Source organism: Puntigrus tetrazona, chromosome 16 (assembly GCF_018831695.1).
Source record: "Puntigrus tetrazona isolate hp1 chromosome 16, ASM1883169v1, whole genome shotgun sequence".
NCBI classification, from domain to species: Eukaryota; Metazoa; Chordata; class Actinopteri; order Cypriniformes; family Cyprinidae; genus Puntigrus; species Puntigrus tetrazona.
This window is the reverse complement of record NC_056714.1, coordinates 23,200,992-23,223,930: the sequence shown is the minus strand read 5'-3', so window position 1 is coordinate 23,223,930 and position 22,939 is coordinate 23,200,992. Positions and strand designations below refer to the sequence as shown.

Here is a 22,939-nt window from a genome sequence, read left to right as displayed (position 1 = left end):
AATTTGGAATAAACCATTTATTGAAAACTTGAGGGAGAAGAGAAATGCAAGCACTGCCGAATTCTTTCGCCCTCTGAGAGGAATAAGTTTAGTCTTCCTCTTCATCATCACCACCTCCACCACCACCCTGGGCCTTCTTGGCGTTCTTTCTCTTTACACGACCAGGGCGGCCACCACCATATGGAGAGCGGAGAGAGAAGTCAATGTGCTTCTGGCTGTCCAGCCTCACCACAAAGGAGGGGATGTTCACAACCTGCTTGCGCACCCTGCAGAACATCAGAAAAATACATTTATCAAACATGCAAAGGATATTCATGACTTCAGAACAGTGGCTGAAGATTCTCAAGGCCTCATTTACGAGGAATTCTTGACACCACTGACAATCTGAGTTTTAGGTTTAAATCACTGGCCAAGAGAGTTGTAGTTTTTTTGCCCAAGCACCCACATACATTACCTGATAGACTCTGTTTTGTGCAATAAAGCACCCCAGACGTCATGGGAAGCTGTGGTTTTTGGGCTTATAGTTTACAAGCAAAGGTATACGGTTTAATCACCGAATTGACCTTGCAGAATATTTCATTCCCTCTCACCGGGAGGAGTTTAAACATGGTCAGCTAATGAAAGAGGAAGACAACCTCAATACACATGTTCAAACAATTAGGACAGTAACCATCATTCACCACGTACAGGAAAGCATTACATGGTTAAGTCCTGTACTACATATTTTGTATACGTCATCTTACCGGATGTGCCTCTGACGGATGAGCACACGAGCATGGTGGATGCTTTTGGCCAGGCCAAGCTTGAAGACCTGAGTCTGCAGCCTCCTCTCCAAGAAGTCCTCCACTTTCAAGCCCAGGATGTAATCGAGCTTCATCTTGCCCTCATCAAGCACACCGATGCGCACCAGGCGCCTGAGCAAAGCGTTACCTATGTCAAAGTTAAACATGAGTGGGAGGATGCAATGGTGCAGACATCAAATTATAAGCAGCTGCATGGCCTCACTGAAGAGGAATTTTGCAACACTGACAATCTGACTTCCAGTTTAAGTCATTGACCGTTAAGTTTTAGATTTAAAAACAAAAACTAATTTACCTTCAAAGAGACGCCTAGCATCCTTCTCATCCAGAGTGAGAAGCTCTCTGGCAGCTTTACGGATTTTGGCCAGAGTGAACTTCACCCGCCAGACTTCTCTCTTATTCCTGAGCCCATACTCGCCTGTAAAGAAAAACACGTTTAAAAAAAAAGTGCTAAACCTGTCAATTTACGAAATTAGTTTTTCCCCTTACCAATGAGTTTCAACTCCTGGTCGAGACGTGACTTCTCGAAGGGACGTCTGGGGGTGACGTACGTCTTACTACAAACCCAACTCTTGGCGACCGGCATGGCGACTTAACGACGCCTGTGAATAAATAAAAGTTAAAAGAAATTAAGAGTAGTACAACAATTAAACTTCACTCAGCTCTGTCTCTTTAGGTATCTTGTATTGGCAATTCCATTAAACTATCAAAATATTTCGTAATGGAAGCAACTTCTGATTCAATAATTGAAAGTCGAATAAAAAGGCCTTAAACTATCAAGGCGGGCCCTTTTTTGTTTTAATTAAAAGTGTGAAACGTATCACTCCATGCCTAGGCCTGAACAAGCCTTGTCAAACACGTTGCGCCAAGCAGCGCGCTACACAGCTAATTTCTCCGTATAACCTACAAACGACGTAAAACGGGTATGATACGTCCCTTGATACGTTAATACCTTAAACGGCGCTTAAGGGAAAATGTTACACTTGCTAACACTGGAAACTTAACACAGAAATTGGAAAATGTACGACGCCATTACCTGTCTGTGTCAGCCTCGCAAAGAAAAGAGAACGTGCTCTCGGCCCTCCCGGCTATTTATACGCGTTGTGTAAACTACATTACCCACAAAGCTTTGCGAGCAAGACCAGAAATATCTTTCGTTAACACAACGTGCTTCCCTCTACTGGTCAAAATATGAATAAAAAGAGAAAGAGAGAGAGAGAGGTAATTTTGCACACCCACAAAGAAAATTAAAACGCCGTATTATGTAGAACTGAACGAACAGAAGACAATCAACGTACGTTCCCACAGAAGAATTTTTACTTGCTAGCAGCCTTCAGGTAGAATCGGAAATAATCATATTTATGATTTGACATGAACATGAATGGCCAACGCAGTCGTATTTAAAATGAGAAAGCTAAATGTCTTGTTTCTGAACAGTTTTGACACTGGTAATGTTGATAAATGATATTGATAAATGGTATTGGAATGATTTTAATTCCGTGTACGAAAGAGCTATCTAGAGAATAATAAGTCCATTACCTTCAAAAGGTTCACATTGCCGTATATAATGAGCATAAAGGCAGTATGCAATGAGACAAATTAGTTTAATTAAATTGTCATACAAATTGTAGACAAATTTCTAACTGTTTCTACTGGTGATACTAGCACATCTAAAGGAAGAAGGTGAACTATTTATAAAGGAGTGTAACACAACTCTGAACATGTGTTTCTGTCTATCAAATATACCCACTGACACACACACACGCACATGCACGGGCACACACACACACATGCTGTCCCCAAGAGATCTTTCAGTGCTGATCTCCTCTGCCTTTTGTGAAACAGACTAACTTGGCACTCTCTACTTTTGTAGAGTGCCTTATTTTTTTACCTTATTTAATTCTTGTTTTGTTTGTTGCCTAGAAGTTGTGACGCCAGCCATCAGTGCAGTGCAGCAGGCCACTCTTCTCCTTTTCCTTTTTTCATATCTCTGGATCTTTTTTCTCTTCTGTTTGGATTCTAAACTTTCTCAATCTGATACTTTCTTGATTCAAAGAGCCCACCTTCCCTTCTCTCTCCCCCCGGTCTCCCATCCCTTTTAGCCGTTCCTTTTTTTCTGTCCTTTTTTTCTGGCTATGCACCATGCTGTCCTCCCCTACTGTAATCCTTCAGCCCTACGGACTCCCTGTTTACCCCCAGACAGCCTCCTGCTACCCCAGCATTGTACAGGTAAACACGTCCCTTTTTTCTCTGTATCTTCCTCTTTCTCATTCTCTTTGGAGTTAGTTTTTTTCATTTTAATATAATTATTTTACTTTTGTTATTTTTTTCATATGTATATGTGTGTTTCTGTCATGTCTTGTTTTAGTTAACCGATCTCTAGCAAGCTAAAGGCTTATGCATGTACTAAACAGACGTCCACCAATGGGTCTGAGGACATCAAATGTGTTTTTCTCTGCCAGTGAAGGACGCTGTGTCCCGTTGTTAGTTATATTTGTCCCTGCGAGGTGGCCTACTGAAAGCAGGTTCAGTGTGTGTTTGTGTGCCGCTTTGTGATTGTGTGTGTTTGTGTGTGAGAAAGAAATTCCAGCACAGCTGATAAAGGTTGTGCCTGCTCTTTCTCTCTGTCACACTCACTGTATTTTTAGTCTGTTCCTCTCGCTGCAGATTCCCTCTCACAGATATAGAAATAGATGTCTCAGGTTGCCTCTTGACTTCATCTGAAGTGATACACAATGATAGATTATGTCATTGAAAGAGTAGTAGACAGTGGAATTTTCTTAGTTGCGTATGCTACTTTAGTTGCTGTTCATCTGCCATGCTATACATAATTAATTTAACCTGTTGTGTTTTAGGAGAATTATGTGGTTATTGTTGATGAAATCTGCGTCGGTGCAAAAATTGTATATTTCGGCTTCTGTGTTTGTGTGTGCATGTCTGATTATTAGTGGAGCAGACATTATCATTAAACAGACATTCATTATTCTAAAATAAACCCTAAAACGGACCCTTCGAATATTATATGACTCGAATGTTGTTTATTTCGCAACCAATATTACAGCGCTTATAAATAAGTAAATACATGAAAGTCTAAATTATTTAGAAAGACACTGTTGAGTGACACAATTTCACTTGAATTATTCAGATTTTTGCATCACTTTGGATCATTGTTGTTATTGTTAATTATTAAGTATTTTGATTAATGGAAATAAAGATGAAATGAGATAAAATAGAGAATAACTTAAAGCCGAAGTTTGACAATGAAAAACTAAAATGATGAAAAAATGACCCTAAAATACTAAGAATAAGTCCAAGTTTATATATTTTTGAAAATAAAATGATTAAAACGTTTAAAAAGCAATATGTATAAATGTGAATAAATACTATAATATTATACACAAATTCTAAAACAACACTGCTTTCGAAGAAACATCTTTCAATGATGATTAAAGAAGCTGGTTGCCAGGGAAAACAGTCAGTTATATTGTTTAGCCATCATTATACAAAGATATCTGACCAACCAGAATCAAGTATTCCACAGAACCTTGTAACATAGGAGTATAGACTACATAAGCAGTTCTTGTCATCGATTCTGTGTAAGTGTTTGAATGATCCCGCAGCTGTCAGATTACGCACCTGGCATCCTGCCTCTGATCTTTAACCCCAAACCTGACAGCTGATGAGGCCTGTGTGTGAGTGAGGGGGAGGAAATGTCCTAGCAGTCGGCGTGACTGAAAAGACGTTTTATCTGCTAGAGGTGATGGTTAAATACTCTCACAGTGACAAAAAATTAGGACGGGAAACAGAACAATTCATGTAAAAAATCCAAGAAGATAACCTTTGCATGTTAGATAGCAACTAATGGAATTCGTATGAACAATTGTATCGTGTTTATGCTTGTTATCTATATCCTCTGCATTAGACCACGAAGGGGTGTTGTGTATGTATGCTATAAATGTATGTAAATATCTCAGCAAGTGTGTACTCTTTGTACTTGTTGGATAAAGTTTCCAAAGTCTGAAGTCTTAATTTTGATCTTTGGCTTGGTCTACGGCCAGCAGCAACGGCACACTGAGGGACATTTTGAGTCAGCAGTGCTCAAAACGCTGTAGTGTTTCATACAACACCTGTTTACATCTCGTAAATCTTTTACAGGGTGTCAAGTAGCTTGTGGGGTAATTATGAGTAATCAGTGAATAACATTGTAACTGTGTTTTTTTTATGTCCCAGCTTCAAAAACTAGCTACAAAGTAACAGTCACTGATGTAACATGATACTTTTGTTTCTGCTGGGAATCTAACTACGGTGGTAATATTTAATCAAAGTCTCTTAGTGTGACAGTTTATCAGTGAAGCCTAAATTTACTCTGCCTTATCAGCCAAGGGAAACAGCTGATAAAGGGTCAACATATAAAAAGTGTGTGAGTGTGCGTGTGCGTGTGAAAAGCTTCATATTGGTTTTATTTTTGTTTTTTACATATATTATTTTCTTTCATTTTAAAACCTGAAAATCTCTCTGAAATGAAAGTTTTATGTCACGGAAGTCTATTAACCCAAGCTTGATGTTACCGCAATGAATCATGTGTTATAATTTGTATTTGATTGTATTTAATATCTCAGGTTTCCAAGTTTCTATATTTGCAGAACTCTTAAGTGAACCGTTACTTAAATATGTTTGAGTGATCTCGCCTGTTTTACCTGATCTATACACAATGTACACACATCAGTAGTCACAGAAATGTGGTTGGTCTGGTTTAAAAAAATAAAACTGTTTCCCCACTGAACAGGAATAGGATAACTTAGTTTTCCAGAGCAGTCAAGGTTTTTTTTATGTTACATTCCACTTTTATCCAAACAGTCGTGCGTCTGTCTGAGGTTAGGAGGGGGAAATGGGTCGATGATTGACATGAACAAATGAACACAGTTGGTGTAAAGACCCCCCTTGAGACTGGTTTGGTGCTCTGTGATTGGTGGGTGCGAGGGACTTATGGTGGGGTGGGCGGGTGAAAGCTTTGCATTAAAGCATGCGTCAGTTGTTGGTGAGTATTGGGTCGCCTGCGGAATGCACTGAAGGGGTGAGATGTCTGATTTATACTCCTAATTTCATACATTGTGTCTTTGTCAGAATCTTTATGTGATGTCAGACTTTGTTTAGCTGTGTTTTGTATAATATTTACGATCTGTAAACAAAACAATAAATGTATGTTAGCCTCTTTATAGCTGGTAAATTCAGATTCTGTGTAAAAAAATATATATTTTTTTATTTTACCAAAATGAAGGTGGTTTGGATTTGTTAAAATGCTTTTTAGACTATTCTGTTCTATTCTTTTTGTGGAAAAATAATTTATATGTCATATATATACAGCATGAAACTATATTGCTGATCAGTTGCTGACATTTTTAAGTATAATCAAACTGACTATTTAATTGACTTGAAAAATAAAGCTGAATCTTGCATAATAATAAAACAAAAAGTTGTTGTTATTATTATTATAAAAAATATTTTGATGCATAAAACCATTTAAAACCATGTTACTGTGGCATCTTTTTTTGTTGTTGTAATAAACAGTTTGCAGAAATGAGTTTCTGTTAATAAACAACATCTCTGTCTCATTTTAGGGTGCCGCTGCCCAAGAGGCAGGGCCAGGCAATGGTGACCCTTCACTTTCCCAGGTCTATGCCCCTCCTCCATCATATCCTCCACCTGGACAAGGCCCACCCACACCTGCTGCCCGGCTGCCACCCCTCGATTTTAGCTCTGCTCATCCAAACTCTGAGTATTCAGATCATCATCAGCTGAGAGTCTATCAGGGCTCTCAGCATGACGGGACAGAGTCAATAACTGCCAATACCACGGTAAGAACAATCAATAACTGACTGGATTCAGAAGATAAAGGTGTTTTAAACATCGGTTTACAAAGGGGAGCTGCATCTAAAGTACATGTGGATAATCAAATAGTTAGTTTTTGAATGTGTTTTAAACATTAACATATGAAATAATGAACTAAATAAAATAATATATAAATCAATCACAAATATTTATTTAATAGTCATATAACCTAATTTACCTAAAACCAAACATACCCATGTGGATATGTAAAATTAAGATATTACAGCAGGAACCAATTTCCCACTGCTGTGTAGTAACTGTGTAGTACTATCAGTGTGTATTATTTTCATGTATTTGCATTAGAGAAGGTATGCCAGGAATATGTATAGGCTGCTGATATATAATCTCATGCTTTGGTCCTCTGGGATCCCCTGTCTGAGATAGCTAAAAATAGCTTTATGTCCTTTACACATCCTTCCTTTGCCCTGTCCAAGTATGGCAATTCAACTGACTCAGGGCACTATATAGAAGAATTTCTTGGCTTATTATGGAAGAAATACTGACTTACTTCCTTTTATACCCTCTAGTTCTCTTTTTTAAGAGGAAATCTTTTGAAGTAATCTTATATGTTTATATAAAAAGAAATAATCATTTAGAAATCATCTTTCTTCTCTACATTGTACTTAAACTGAGTTTGATTCTGAATCGGGTGTTTTCCAGTTAATCATTTATGCTAGGAATCTTTAAACTGGAAGCAAGGGAGAAAAAAATATTACAAAATATATTTTTTAATGTTACTAAGTTTACATGTTAACCCGATTCATAGAAGAATAATCATCAAATTTAGTGGTCCTTAGCATTAAAAAGTTAGAAATTTCCTGATGATTACTCTACAGAAAAACAGATTGTCATGTAATGGGGTACTGGGATACTTTAATTTAGTTGAATAATTTTATTAATTAATAAATTAATATTTGCTATGACTTTGAGTTGAAAGATTCGATCGTGTCCGAAGAAATACATTTACTATTGCTTTTTTAAGGCACCAGTAATGAGATGTCAATTAAGAATCTAGATGTAAATATTGTCTTGACATGCCATAATTTTATGTTCTTTAATGTGTATCACCGTATAAGTGTACGATTGTTATTGTTGGTTTACTAATGGCTCATCGGGTACAGTAGTTGCAGAAGGCATTTTAAGTTGTGCCAAGGGAATTGTGGGAAGGAAAGTATTGAAAGTATTTTTTTCACTGAAAAGGTTCATGCAATGAGTTCTCTCTTTCTCTGTCACACCATTTTCTGTCCACATTGCTTATACCAATAGAGAGCGCCAGATATTTGGACTATGGGACGCCGCCGTGGAGGGAGGGGTCAAGGGGGGGAGTCAGACGGGATGACCCCTCCCCCCTCATCTATGTTTCCCAGGTCCAGTCAGAAAAGCACTCTGCATCGTGACGTGATATCATCACATACCTTCCCATCACACCTTTCCCCAATCTATCACTTCTCCCAAAAACCCTCCCTGGCCTGTGTCTTTGGATGAATGTAATGACGATGATGATGTTGATGATGATGATGGTGTTTCAGCAGTATTTCAATACAGCTAGCAATCAGCCCGGCCAGCTCAGAGTTAACCGTAACCATGATATATGTGTGTGTGTGTGTGTGCGTGTGTGTGTGTGTGTGCGTAAATCTCCTGCCACTTCCCTCATTATTAATATACAATATGCTGTCTTGGTTCCAAGAATAGCAGTATACATTGTTTTGCAGCTGAAATACGTAAGCTGCTTGAATTCCCCTGTGTTGTGAGCTTTTGTCTTTTACTTTCTGTTTTGGGGTTCATTCGGTTCTAGACCTTCCTTACCTTCTTTACGTATTAGGATAAACAACACCCATTATTTCTGTTTTTTGCCGCTTTATTGTCTTTTATCTTCTAATGCTGATTCTGCACAATGCAGTGGAAATGAATTTTAATAGAGAAACTGAATGACAGAGTAATCATGCAGCTACTGGTGAAATGGCGTGAAAGTGAGAAGATTAACTACAATTGAATGTATGATTTTGATCATTAATGTATTAAATCTAGGAATACACCGTTATGTAAATGATGCATTATCGGATAAATAATTCGCTTTTATGGGCAATAATCTATCAATGGACAATAATAAGCCTATAATCGTTTTTTTAAGAAAATATTTTTTTCATTTTAAAATGAAATTAAGCAAGCATCACAACATAGTAATGTACAGTATGTAAAATGGAAAATCAGTCAGGAGGGACATCTGGCATGATGGTTAAAAATAAATGAATAAATGTAAAAATGAATAATGTAGAATGAAAGGAAGAGAACAAGATGAACCGAATGCACCCCTTTTTCTGTCCAGATTAGTTTTGTTGCCCTTTACCCTTCAGATCTGTAATGGATGAGTTTAAGCAGAGGTCATTTTGCCTTTTTGCTTCAACTTTTTCCATCCTTATGAAAAAGATAAAAATCGTCAATTTGTCTGTCCTTCTTTCTTGTTCTAATGACCATTCTTATCATTTGCATAACATTTTTTTTTACTGCTTTTAAATTCACGCCACATGATTCGTTGTGCCCTTTTTTTTTATTATTATTATTACCAAATGTCTTTTTGACCTTTTCACCATTTTCCCCTCCTCATTTCACGCTCTGCTTGGCTATTTTTTCTTCTAGCTATTTTTCTTTTTGAAAATTTTTAATACACCTTTTTTGACTTCTTAATCCATTTTTTAATAGTAACAGTTTTGTGCCGTTTGGTGAGGTATAGGCTGTGCAGACATACGAACTGGCATCGTGATGCATTGTGGGATAGTGGATGTGTTGGGTTTGAAGCACAAATACTCCTATGTATTGATCTGCATGGGGGCATTTTATTCACGGTCATGTACAATAAGTGCAGTAGGAATTGCTGTATAACCATGCATTACAAATGACAATCTTTCAGTTGCAGCGCTCAGAAAATTACACATTGTTGAGTATGCTAGTAATCTTTAATCACTTTCAGCTGCTGATTTAGTGAGTTCACTGAAGTTAAAATACGATTGTGCTCCATTTTTAAAGCAAATTGTGTCGATATCTAACAGGCATGTACTTAGACAGCTCACTAAAATGGGAATTTGATCACATTTCCTTACTTTTGCTTGAGAGGAATCACTGGATGAGGAATGCTCCTTTGCGTTTTGTTGTGGTCACTTTATAAAAAGTTTTTCTCCCAGTAAAATATTTGATCATATAATATATAAGTAGTAGTTAGGTCTTCTTTAGTGAAATGCATACTAATGTTTCTTCTGTTTTTCTTCTCTTCAATATTCTTTCTATGTCTGTTGCCTCCTTCTCCACATTTTCTCCCTCCCTATCTTTCATTCCTTTTTCCATCACAGGACGATTCTTTAGCACCTGTGACATCCGACCCACAGTCTCTCAGTGTTTCTGTTGCGTCTGGAAGTGCAGGAAGTGGAACAGAGGAGGAAGGAGCTGGAAAGGCTCAACCCAAAAGGCTTCATGTTTCCAATATCCCTTTTAGGTTTCGGGACCCAGACCTCAGGCAAATGTTTGGGGTAATAACATTTGTTTTTGTCCCAAATGTAATGCGTTACTCATCAAAAAGTTAATCCTTTTGCATACAGTTAAAGTAAGTGGGGTCCAAAACAGATTTCATTGTATGGACAAAAAGCATTTTTCAGAGCATCCTCTTTTGTGTTTCACATGATAACTGTTTAGTCAATATCTGCCTTTCATCTCTCAGCAATTTGGCAAGATTCTAGACGTGGAGATCATCTTTAATGAGAGAGGATCAAAGGTCAGTAGGTTTCCAGTTGTTTCAAGTTGGTCACTTCTTTATTTGAGTTTCGAACTGATTTCATTCCTTTTTTTTTAGGGTTTTGGATTTGTGACATTTGAAAGTGCTGTGGAAGCAGATCGAGCGAGAGAGAAGCTCAACGGAACGATCGTTGAAGGAAGAAAGATTGAGGTATGAGAGTGATTGCTGGCACTGAGAGAATAGACAAACGAACAACTAATAAACGAAATAATTCTGCTTCTCAGGTGAACAATGCCACAGCAAGGGTGGTAACAAAAAAGCCTCAGACACCATTAGTGAACGGTGAGCTTCCTTCATGGCCAAAATTTTACGGCGTATACTTGTTCTCAAATTCAACTTCTCACCTGTATGTCGATTACTGTAGCTGCTGGGTGGAAAATCAACCCAGTAATGGGAGCCATGTATGCCCCTGAACTTTACACAGGTATTTTCAATTTTGACTTTTATTTTATTTTTTAGTTCAAATATAATAGCTACCAGATACTTCCTGTTCTGGAATGACTGTATGAATTTTTCTGTTCATTTTTTAATAGTCGCCAGCTTTCCTTACCCTGTTCCCACACCGACCTTGGCCTACAGGGGCTCTGCCCTCCGTGGACGTGGTCGGGCAGTTTACAATACAATCCGCTCAGCTGCAGCCGCCGCCACACCAGCCACAGTACCAGCCTATCCTGGGTCAGTATCTCTGGTTATGACCATTGTTACCATAAACATATAGCTAATATTTAATGGTTGAAAAGGCAAAGTAAACCTTTAATAGTACCTTTTTGCACAATATTGATATTTATGTAATTTCGATTCAGTTATATTATGTAATTTACTGCCTAGTTTATGTCTCCTGCAGAGTGGTGTACCAAGACGGACTGTATGGTGCTGAGGTCTATGTAAGTCACCAGTCAACTTCCCTTTTTTTACCAGCATCTACAAAAAAAATTGTGTAATCATGTAATGCCAAACATTTAAAGGATTAGTTCACTTTCAAATCAAAATTTCTTAATAATTTACTCCCCCATGTCATCCAAGATGTTTATGTATTTCTTTCTTCAGGCGAAAGGTTTTTAATGAAAACATTCCAGGACTCATTGCACTTTAATGGACTCCAAACGGTTGAAGGTCAAAATTACAGTATCAGTGCAGCTTCAAAGAGCAATAAATGATACCGAATGATGGATAAGAGTCCTATCTAGCAAAACGATCAGTCATTTAAAAAAAAAATGCTTTATAAACACAAATGATTCAAAGTTGTTGAATGTTTAGTGACACATATTTAAATGTTTGTTGTTTAAAATGGTCAAATTGTGACTTTTCATCTGTAGTTCTGCCTATAAAGCGTGCCCATTTCATGACATGGGGGTGAGTAAATTAACAGGACATTTTTATTTGAAGGTGACCTAACCCTCTAAACCAGTGTTTCTCAACCCTGCTCCTGGGCCCCCCAACACGGCACTTTTTATGTGTCTCCCTAATAAAACATGATTTAACTCATCAGCTCATTAGAAGAAACTCAAATCGGGTATATCAGATAAGGGAGACATGTCCGTTGTTGGGGGGTGCCCAGGAGCAGGGTAGAGGAACACTGCTTTAACCCCCATCCTGTTTTTAGGGAGGATATCCAGCCACATATCGAGTGGCCCAGTCCGCCTCAGCAGCTGCAGCAGCCACATACAGTGATGGGTATCTATCTATCTATCTATGTATCTATCTATCTATCTATCTATCTATCTATCTATCTATCTATCTATCTATCTATCTATCTATCTATCTATCTATCTATCTATCAATCAAGTTAACTTATTAAGTAATTTATTTATTTTAAGATACGGAAGAGTCTATGCCACAGCAACAGACCCCTACCATCACTCAGTGGGACCCACCACCACTTATGGAGTTGGAACAATGGTAAGTTACAGTGTAAAATTACCACATGGCAAATCATAATCACACTTTCTTTATATAATGTCTGATATATTCTCTCTCTTCTATTGCAATCAGGCAAGTTTGTACCGTGGAGGCTATAACCGCTTTACTCCGTACTGAATAAAATCAGCTCTGTGACCCACGTCTGACAAACGAAGAGACTTTCGCTTGCTGTGTGATCTGCTGAAGAACCGTTTGGTCTTGAGATTGTAAATACTGCTCATATTTATTAGGGAATAAAAATGAATCCAGGCTGAAAATATAATGAATTATATTTAAGGGCTTCTATTTAAATCTTAATTTAAGAAAATACCCCACCCAAAAAACAATAGTACTTACTTATCAGACAGTGTCGAGCTGATCATGTTATGTACTGTACATCCAGATTGTTTCATAGTAGTGGCGTGATATGGTATCATATAGACGTTCTCATAAGATATTGAGCCTCATAGGAACAAAGAGTCCCAAAAAACAAATTTTATTACAAACTCTGGATCTGTTGCACTGCTGAAGGATGATATACAGTATATAAAGACAGATACCTCTAGTGGAACTTTTCCCAGAATGAGAAATGCAAAACTCTGAACTTGTCTAGTATGTATAGGACCGTGTGTGTGTTGGAGTGTCTTTGGAGTGTTAGAGTGTGTGTAATTTTTCTGCTGTCACGAGCAATACTGTGAGATACAGCAATGGCACTGGGGTTAGTGATACCGCATGTTTTGTTTCAATGTAATCTACCTCTGAGCTAAACACCTCTTATTCAAAAAAAAAGAAAACTAATTACCTGACTTCTGATGGAGCTACTATACAAAATGTTTTGGTGCTTTCCTTTTTTATTTTCTCCAGTTAGTTCCTGTTAAGTCATGCTGTCTCTGCGTCATTCGTCGTTGCGTACACTCTACATTCAGTCGCTACAACTACTTCTGTATACTTTTTTTCATCTTTATTCTTCTCTTTCATGTTTACTTTAACCTTTTGTGCGCTTTACTTCCCTTTAGTTTGCTTTCAAATACTTTATTCTTTCTAACTAAAGGCTATGTGCATTAATTTCTACTTAAGATCAGTGCATTTTCAATGCTAAACTACTGAATAAAAAAAAATAATTCATTAAAAATTTTCATTTCTTCCTTCCTTCCTTGCTTTTATTTGTCTTTCCTTCCTTTCATTTCCTTTCTATTTCTTTCTCTCTTTCTTTTTCTTTCTTTCTTACATTTGAATTTTTCCTTACCTTTGAATTTTTCCTTTTCTTTCTCTTTTGTTTCTTTCTTTTTTCTTGATTCTTTTTACTTGATAGCTTATTAATTTAGAGCCTCTAGAATCTCTTTTACACTTTGGTACTAATTTTTTCTCCAACACCTTTTAATATTACCTGCTTTATTCTTTTTCTTCCTTCTTCTCTAGCTGTCTGGTTAGTTCTTGTTTCCATTTCTGTGTTTCTTTTCCTGTTTTATCTCCTGTTTTATCTCTATTTCATTCCTTCTGTGTGCTGATGGCTGTGCTTTTACTCTTGCAAATCGTTTCGATCTTTTAATCTGATTCTTTGATTCTCACTGTGCAAATGTTTCACTATTATAACCAATTTCCTACTATGTCTGTATGCTTTCTTTTCACCTATCTGCTTTCCTTTTTTCTTACACTTTCTTTCTGTCTTATGTTCTCTTTCATCATTTCTTCTGATTTTAACCTATTATGCTTTAGATTTCCCTGCATTACTCGTAGAGTTTTTTATTTGAGTTTATTTTCTTTAGTTTACTTCATTTAATCATTTCCTACTCTTTCTCTCTCTCTCTCTCTCTCTCTCTCTCTCTCTCTCTCTCTCTCTCTCTCTCTCTCTTTCTACAAGACAGCTTTATTATTTTATCTCACAGCTATTACTTGACCCATAATGTCATTGCTGTATCAAGTTTTTGTTATTTTTCAACTCACTAAAGTGTAAGCTACTCTGTGGCTAAATTGTACATTAAAGCAGTTTAATTATGTAAGATTTCTGTCTGGTCACTGTAGAATAGGCTCATAATCATTGACTTTTTCTGAGAAGGTGAAGTCCGGTATACAGCCTGATTCCACACCCATCAATCACTGGGACTTTCCAAAACATCTTCTGTTTACTCGGCTCAAAGCAAAGAATGCCAGTCTCAGTCCTTGCTTAACACACCTGTTTCAGAACATCAGCCCATTAAAAGAGAGCTACGTGCATGAACTGTGTTCCAATTTCCCCCCGTGCAGGAGAAATCCACACAGAAGCTTTCTTCATTTCAGACCATTCATTCATGAATTTGCACTTCACCAGCATCTTCACACACAGACAAACCTTACTAGAGAAGTGTGAAGTGTGACATTAAACAAAACCTCTGTAAATGTATGGTCGATTAGAACAAACGTGAGCGTGAGGACTGAGTTGGCAAATGCTGGTTTAAAGCCTTAAGGCAACGGTTCTCAAGCCTACCCTGGAGTACCCTGGAGCATATTTTATATGTCTCCCTCATCTATCACACCCGATTCAACTCCTCAGCTAATTAGTAAAGACTGCAAGACCTGAAGTGGGTGAGTCAGAGAGAGTTACAGAGAGACTTACAAAATGTGCAGCGCTGGAGGTACTTCATTAGAAACCTTAAGGTAATTTAATGACTGAACTGGAACTGCTAGAACTGGCAACTCCATGGCGTTCCACGGCTGTGATTATGCAAACATAATTATAACTTAACTGTAAACACGTCACTTTTAGATTGTGTTCATTTTACATGTAAACAAACAGTACAGACAATGTTTTTAACTGATGTGTCTTGATTTTGTCAGATGGGTCGCTGCAATAATGAATCAGAACAGCAACTTGGAAATGGCTTGGAAGCGATAATGATTAAGGCTAAGGCTATAGTTAAGGCTATAACTTATATAGGCTATTCTCATATTTAAGTATTATGTGATGTCCGGGCACAGCCGAAGATATTACAAGCAAGTACTCTTAAATATTCAGTGTCTGCAATATTCTGTTTTACTAAATTAAGATTTACTGGATTCATGTATTTCCTTTTGGAACAACAAAAGAATATTAGTGTACGTGCCATCACCTTTCATTCAACAAGGTAGTTATGTTTCAGTTTCTCTTTAGTTAGCTTTTTTTTTTTTTAGGTTTAGTCATTTCTAGCAATCGGTTAGTGTTGTAGTAATGAAATATTTGCTATTCTCTCGTTTTTATTGGAGATCATGAGCCTGCTATGACGCATTATAAAAAAAATGTCCAAACGGATTCATGAAAATGTAGTTTTATTAATTTATTTATATTTATATCTTTATTCTAAATCCTTATAAACACACTGAATTTCTAATAATGCAATACATGTAATGTCAATCATCTGGTCTCCCAGTTCAGCATTATGTGATTCATTTACAACAAAAGTCTTCATCTCGTAAAATATATTTTTTTCTTCTTGCATTAGCTATATTACACATGATCCCATTCACATTAATGGGATTGCTGTTGAGCCAGTCTCATGCATCAAGTTCCTGGGGACCCACATCTCTGAAGACCTGTCCTGGACCACCAACACCTCCAGCCTGGTCAAGAAGGCTCACCGGCGTCTTTTCTTCCTGAGGAAACTTAAGAAGAGCCAGCTGTCCTCAGCCATCCTGGTGAACTTCTATCGCTGCACAATAGAGAGCATCCTAACGAACTGTGTCACAGTCTGGTATGGGAGCTGCTCTGTTGCTGAGCGTAAGGCACTGCTGCGGGTGGTGAAAACTACCCAGCGCATCACAGGAACTCCACTTCCATCCGTTGAGGACATACAGAAAAAACACTGTTTGCGTCGAGCACGCAGTATTCTTAAGGACTCCTCTCACCCTGCCCACTCCACTGTATATATCTATTGTAAATGTATGTACATATCCATTGTACATCCTCTTGTAAATTTGTCTATACATATCCTGTTTGTACATAACCATCTGTAAATTGTTTATACATGCCTAACTGTAAATTTTCCTTTCTTAACACATTCACCTGTAATTTAATTTATACATATTTATCTCCTATACATATTATCTGTATGTGCACTTGTAATTTATATTCATACCTATATCCTGCACTTGCTGCTTATTGCGCTCCTGGTTAGACCTAAACTGCATTTCGTTACCTTGTACTTGTACATGTATAATGACAATAAAGTTGAATCTAATCTAATCTAATTATTGGACAAGCTCTGTGCCATTTTCAGTATTCATGAAGCTGAGTTTGCTGGTGACTGGGTGATGAAGGATACACCTGATGCATTCTTAAAAAACAAGCCAAATGAAGGATGCAAAACCAGTCTACCAATGACATAATGAGATGTGGTCAGAAACGGGAAGGGCTGATCAGAAATGTTCCACCTCTAACCGCACTGATGTCCAGTAAGTCGTACGTCATATTCACGTGACATTATACACAGTAAGTAAACACTATCAATACAAGATAATGTTTACCTAAATAAATGCAACTTTTGATGCAAATAAATAATATAGCCTATCAAAGCTATGGAACATGGACATGGATCTGAACGTGCTTGTTTGCTACGCACTGCATCGGTTAGTTTCTTAACACACAGCATACAAGAAGCATGAAAATCAATCTTACATTTTCATGTATTAGCCTATTTAAGTCCAGACAACAACTTCATGTGGCGTGCAAAGTTTACATGGCACGATCTATAAAATGTGCATAGATTAACAATTACGTTCTAAGCTCATTTTAACTTCGTAAATACCTCGTTTTATCAGTAAAACGTCTCTGCAGGCAAAAGTAAGGGGCGTTACCAAATCAGGGTGTTTTTACACCATGTTAACTGATTGGCTGAGATTATAGCGAGGGCAGGTTTGGGGCGGGGACATTTTGATCACTTGATTAAAAAAAACGCTTGATAAGTCTGATAACGCCCAGAAACTGAGATCCCCCCCCCCAAGTCTGCGCCATCCGTAGGAACGTCAAACGTCTACGTCTGAACGGTTAAACTCGAACGTGTTCGGAACTGTGTCAGTTAGTTAAAACAAATCTGGTTAATCTAAGTCAGACCCACAGGATGGATGCAAAGGAATTCGGAGTAACAGTACTCTGTAAGTAGGCTACTTTACAGATGTTTATTTTGATTTTGAACCTGTGTGTGCCAATACAGGTTTCGCGAAAGTGAAAGTAGGCTAGTTGGCTTTGCGCATTTTGCATATCTCCATTGTTTACACACCTTTTTTTTTTTTACTCAGATCATCAGGTCTTTAGGATAGAGCTTATCTGACTGTGTCAGATAAGGGTGACATACAAAATGTCACTTATGTGGATTGAAAATCACGACTCTAGAGCCTAGCTCTCAGCGATCGACTGTCCGGCAAAGTTTAGCTCCATCTCTAATCAAACACACCAGAAACACTCACTTAAACTTTGCAGGACAGTCAATCGCCAGGAGTTGGGCGTCCCTGATCTAGAGTTGGCTTATAATAATAATTTTAGTAACTACTATTAATGCAGCCTAGTGACCTAATGTCTTTTTAAGACGATTTAAAAACATGACCACCTGTGAGAAAATACTTCCTCTCATATACAGGTACTGGTCATATAATTAGAATATCATCAAAAAGTTGATTTATTTCATGCAGTTATAATCATCAAAATGAAAAGAAATTTGAAATTGGAATTGAAAGTATGGAATATAGGTCTGTGTGCAACGCATGAATATAATATGCAAGTTTCCCTTTTTGAATGGAATTAGTTAAATAAATCAACTTTTTGATGATATTCTGAATTACATGACCGGCACCTGTAAAAGTCGATGTATTTCCAAGCTTATTATGTTGACATTTTTCTGTCTTGTCTGTAAATGTTTTGCTTTGCAGGGGAAACATTGCACTTTCAGTGGCACCGTATAACGCTATATGCTTTACATGGGATGATTTTGCGGCCTGTTTTAGAAAATATATTACTATTGTAATGCATGTCTTGTAAAATTCACAACGACCAAAGAACAGAGACTGCAATAGAAAAAGTTGAAGGGGGGGTTGAAGAATTTCATAGGCGCCCGCTCATTAGTATGCACAGAACATGCACATGCCAACTGGCCCCCATCCATCAGTTTCACCGGTTTCAAACCATGTGTTTGAGACTGTCCTACAGTGTGACTAATCTTGAATACCGGCTTGCCTCGTGGCCAGTAACATAAATATCTGGAAAAATACAGTTTGTTCTAATCAAGTTTGTTTTTATTTAAATTGGTCAAACAGATTAAATCAATCTTTTAAATGAATTAACCGCACGTTAGTCACGTAAAAATAATCACATCAGTAAAATCTCTTTTAATGTAAATTAGGTATTGCAGTAATATAAATGATTATTATAAATAAAACAAGCACGTGCTCTCTCTTTTTTTTGTTGTAACATTTTACCAGTTTGTCTTTTCTCCATGAACAGGCTTCATTTACATTCTCTCGAATGACTCATCAAAGGGATATGGTTCAAGCTTAAAGTGTTGTTTTCAAGTTTTGAAAAACCTCTCGCTTTCCTATCACCTCAATGAGCCGCCCGGAGCCTTCTGTACACCGACATGGTCAGAAATGGTGAGTACTGATCAATCTCTTAATGTCTTCATTTTTTTTGAACGCGCAAAGAAAGTGTCTCTTGTTTGTAGAAGTACGTTGTGGTTGATGAATACGGAAATGTGGATGAGAAGAAGGTAGTGTATCTTGAACCCCAGAGGTTAATCCTCAAACAAAACACGGATGGGAAGGTCAAAGAGGTCACATACCGAAAGGACTGTCAACAGGTAAACGTTATTATAATGGCCTTATATTACATATGATATGTTAAATGCATAATGTTGTTTTGTTGTGAGAGATTGGTAATGTTTCTTTTTTCTGTCTGTGTTCCTCTTTCTTTCGATTCAACAGCACGCTTATATTGCCAGTTGTGATGGTATGTTGGTTTCATTTATAAAATGGTTATAATGTTTTGCTTCATGAGTTAATGCCACAGTCAGCAACTCAACATCCAAGCTAAGTTTTAATACATCACGAAATGGAGAATAAAAATGTTGCGCGTATATGAAGTTAGTTTAGTCAATAAAAACGTTCTGTAAGAACACAAAACAAACAGGCCAGTTTAAAATGGAGAGAATAACATAGCTTCTCTGCGATACATCTTTTTACATGCTTCTTCATCGTGTGTAATCAAGGAGGTTCTGGACATCACATTTCTGCTTTGTCTTTGGGTGGAAAGAAACTTTGCATTTGTTTTGACTGTTGCTTCCGGCTGAAATACTTCATAATGTTGTTTCCTCCAGCAAGTCCAAGCCCTGTTGTCCCCTCACATCGAAATATCAAAAAAACAGCTCGTTTTTAGCTCGTAAACAGTGCCTGATCATTGCATAAGACAACATTTTCACTGACACGAAAGCAATATTATCGATAAGGATGTTGTTATTGTAGCTTGTAGCAATAGATTAAAGCCCTCTATGATTACTTAGGTGCTACATTGTAAGCCTGCAGGAAACACTAAGTGATCCGGACCATTATTTTAAATGGAAAAAAAGTTAACTTGTCATGAATTCCCCCGAGGGTTACGTTGTCAGCCGGCATTAAATACCAGTAATCTGGATGCACTGCTATTTTGCTGTTGTTTACTTAGGGAAAGTCCCAAGGGACAAACCTGCCCTTCCCTATCTGAAGCGTTATTTAAAAAAAAAAAACGTGCCAGAAGGAGAACATGAATCTTGTGACATGTTCCTCCGGTTTCCCGGAATAAAAAGCATGTTTTAGCTGTCTCAACCTAAAAATGTCTTGCTGTGACATATCTTAAAATATGCCAGTGTCATTGTTCTGTGTAAAGATGCTCACCTGTAACGTTATCCTAGTCGTGGCTTAAGCTAAGCCCTGTAAATCATCACGAAAGTGCCACGTACTGTTTGTTGGTGTTTTTCCATGCCCCCCTACTTTCTGTCTTTAGTTGACTGTGTATTTGGTTTAGGTGTGTCGTGTTAATTATCCCCATTAGCGCCTCTTTATAAATTCGTTCAGTTCCGTTTGTCATAGTCCGGTCTACTTTGTCTTCCATAGGTTGTATGTGTGACTGATACTGAGTCGAGTATGATATCGGAGAAAACATTAACTATGTTTGTTTGCATCCCAGATCCGTGTAACGCTTCGGACTTCAGAACTACTCCAGGTGAGATCAAAAATAAGATGAATGAGGCTGTTTAGTATTCTTTTAATGCCAGTTGTTTTTGAGCCAGAGTATAGCCTCTTGTTAAATTTTGATTCATGGTAAGACGACCTTGGTTATGTATTTAGGTCACCCCCTACTCATATTTGTAGCGTGAATTCAATCTGTTTATGACTGTATGCAGATATTAATTAAACGTGTCGTGGCGTTTTGCAGCTGCAAGCTGTTTTTAGACATCTCACATAGTTTAGGTTGCTGAACCGGATCTGAAAATTAGATGTGTTTGCACAGGTCTGAGTGGAGTGAGGAAAAAGCGGTGTTAAAAAATCCCAATTGACAATAAAATTCTACTGTTATTAATGCCAGTTTTAATTGCAAGTGAGGAATGTGTTTTAGCTCAGCCAGCTAAAATTTATTTTACATGGTTACTGCAGACAAGTGAAAAGGACGTTGTATGTTTTTGTTGATTTTGCATTCAATAAATATGTGTGAATTTTTACTTTTATTTGATTAGAGCTGCGATTTGCGAGTTTGGCCCAAAGGTTTATTTCTATATCTTTCTAGTTACTCAAGCACCTGATGATCAACAAATGAACTATATCAATGTTGGTGTTATCAGTGCCGCCGTCGCCGCCGCCATCATCATCGCCGTTATTATTTGTGTCATCTGTCTCAGAGGAAAGTGGCAATCTTCAGATGGCACTTTTAGGTAAAGATAAAATAGATTTATCAATGGAGAGAAGTAAAAAGAGAGACTGTAACAATATGTTACAAAACGCATAACCTTTGCATATTTTAGGGCTCTTGATTTAATGTCCCACAGGCCAAATTTGTTACATCAGTCAGTTTGTGTGAAACACCAGCAAGTTATTTAATCAACAAAATGTAACTGTTGTAACAGCATGTAATCTTATGTCCTCATTTTGTTTTCAGGTGTGTTTGGAAAGCAGTGCCGAAGAATGAAAACCCAAATGTTTTGGTCTCTGATGTCCCCTGAAATAAGACTTTTTAAATAACACTGAAAAATGTAATATAGCTGTGGAAGCTATATGTTATTATAAATTATTATTATTATAATTTATTGTTATGGTTATATTACACATTATTCTGAATATTATATTATATTATATTATATTATATTATATTATATTATATTATATTATATTATATTATATTACTCCATATTGTTATTTAATCATTAATCTATAAAATATGAAGTAAAACAGAATATTAACAAACTGTTTGTATATCTGGTATTACATATAGTATAAATGTATAGTTATAAATAAAAAATAAATAAAATTATATATATATATATATATATATATATATATATATATATATATATATATATATATATATATATGTGTATGTATGTATGTGTGTGTGTGTGTGTGTATGAATATGTGTATATGTATATATATGAGCATGTGGAATCTTTGAGGAAATGTCTTGACTTACATGTATCATGCTTGTTAATTATATGTGCTGACAAAGTTATACAATTTTCCAGGGTGCTTCTGTTGGACTATAGATTGCAGTTTGTGATATCATGGTATATATTTTTTGCTTACGCAATAAATTCATGAAAGTTAAATGCCTTAAATGTTTTTTTCATTTATTTTGCCCCCCACTGTGGTAGGAGTAGGTTGTAACAAAAGCTAGCACTTTCTTAAAATTGCAGAGAAGTAGATGTAGGCCTTTGTAAGAGCAAGAGTGCACTTCCTCATAGCGTTAATGTTATCAAAAGTTCAATTGTAACTCAATAGTGCTCAATACTGCTGCAAAATTCCAGTGCCTATTACTTAACATAAATGGAGAAACTATTTAAATTAGCATTGCTTTTTAAAGTATTTCATAAACGAAAGTAGCTAAATCTATGAGGAAAGCACACAGACAAAAGCCAAGAACACAGACAAAAACAGGAAATGGTGTCCCTGTGAGTCATCAATGACGATAGTAACAAGTGTAATAAAAGAGAATGATGTCTGCTCTAAAAACACTTATCAGTCTAACCTTGTACAGGACAATGGGAGCTACAGTGAAAGTCCTCTTTTTTGGTAAGTGCATTGTAAGCCCATATCTGCTTTCTCAGAATGTGTCCTCCATTTGTTTGAAAAGTTCAGATAATAATGAAAAATGTATTTATACATTTTTATGATTATTAATTTGGAAACACATGGCGTCATTTCAATTGTACTAAGTATACCTATACTTTGCAATCTCCCACACGTGCAGCATTACTTTTGGAGGGAATTGGTGCCAATCTAATGTGCGCTGTGTCAGTGTACAAGAATCGGTCTGTTGCTTATATCATCTCTGGACCGCCACCAGCACCCGGCTGCTTATCTGAATGGACCGCTGCTGTAAGCACAA

At 37.0% G+C, this 22,939-nt stretch overlaps 2 protein-coding genes across 4 annotated transcripts; one reads left to right on the top strand and one right to left on the bottom strand.

The window, feature by feature from the left end:
• Positions 1-2: 2 nt before the first annotated feature.
• On the bottom strand, positions 3-1,881 carry rps9 (ribosomal protein S9). Of its 2 annotated transcripts, XR_006252835.1 has the most exons (6): positions 1,837-1,874; positions 1,290-1,402; positions 1,096-1,218; positions 744-930; positions 455-614; positions 200-266 (listed from the first exon to the last, which is right to left on the bottom strand). XR_006252835.1 is itself a non-coding variant. In XM_043261576.1 (5 exons), the coding sequence occupies exons 2-5, from the start codon at positions 1,384-1,386 to the stop codon at positions 89-91; spliced, it is 585 nt and encodes a 194-aa protein (XP_043117511.1). In that variant the 5' UTR covers positions 1,387-1,402; positions 1,837-1,881; the 3' UTR covers positions 3-88. The 2 variants fall into 2 exon arrangements, 1 of the variants encoding a protein (XP_043117511.1); XM_043261576.1 differs by lacking the exon at positions 455-614 and having other exon boundaries at positions 3-266; positions 1,837-1,881.
• A 698-nt stretch (positions 1,882-2,579) lies between these two features.
• rbfox1l (RNA binding fox-1 homolog 1, like) lies at positions 2,580-14,372 on the top strand. 2 transcript variants are annotated; one of them, XM_043261105.1, is made up of 12 exons: positions 2,580-3,029; positions 6,419-6,655; positions 10,034-10,210; positions 10,399-10,452; positions 10,531-10,623; positions 10,698-10,755; positions 10,838-10,897; positions 11,007-11,148; positions 11,318-11,357; positions 12,077-12,147; positions 12,291-12,372; positions 12,466-14,372. In XM_043261105.1, the coding sequence occupies exons 1-12, from the start codon at positions 2,943-2,945 to the stop codon at positions 12,508-12,510; spliced, it is 1,146 nt and encodes a 381-aa protein (XP_043117040.1). In that variant the 5' UTR covers positions 2,580-2,942; the 3' UTR covers positions 12,511-14,372. The 2 variants fall into 2 exon arrangements, with proteins under 2 accessions (XP_043117040.1, XP_043117041.1); XM_043261106.1 differs by lacking the exon at positions 2,580-3,029 and adding an exon at positions 5,726-5,874.
• Positions 14,373-22,939: the final 8,567 nt, after the last annotated feature.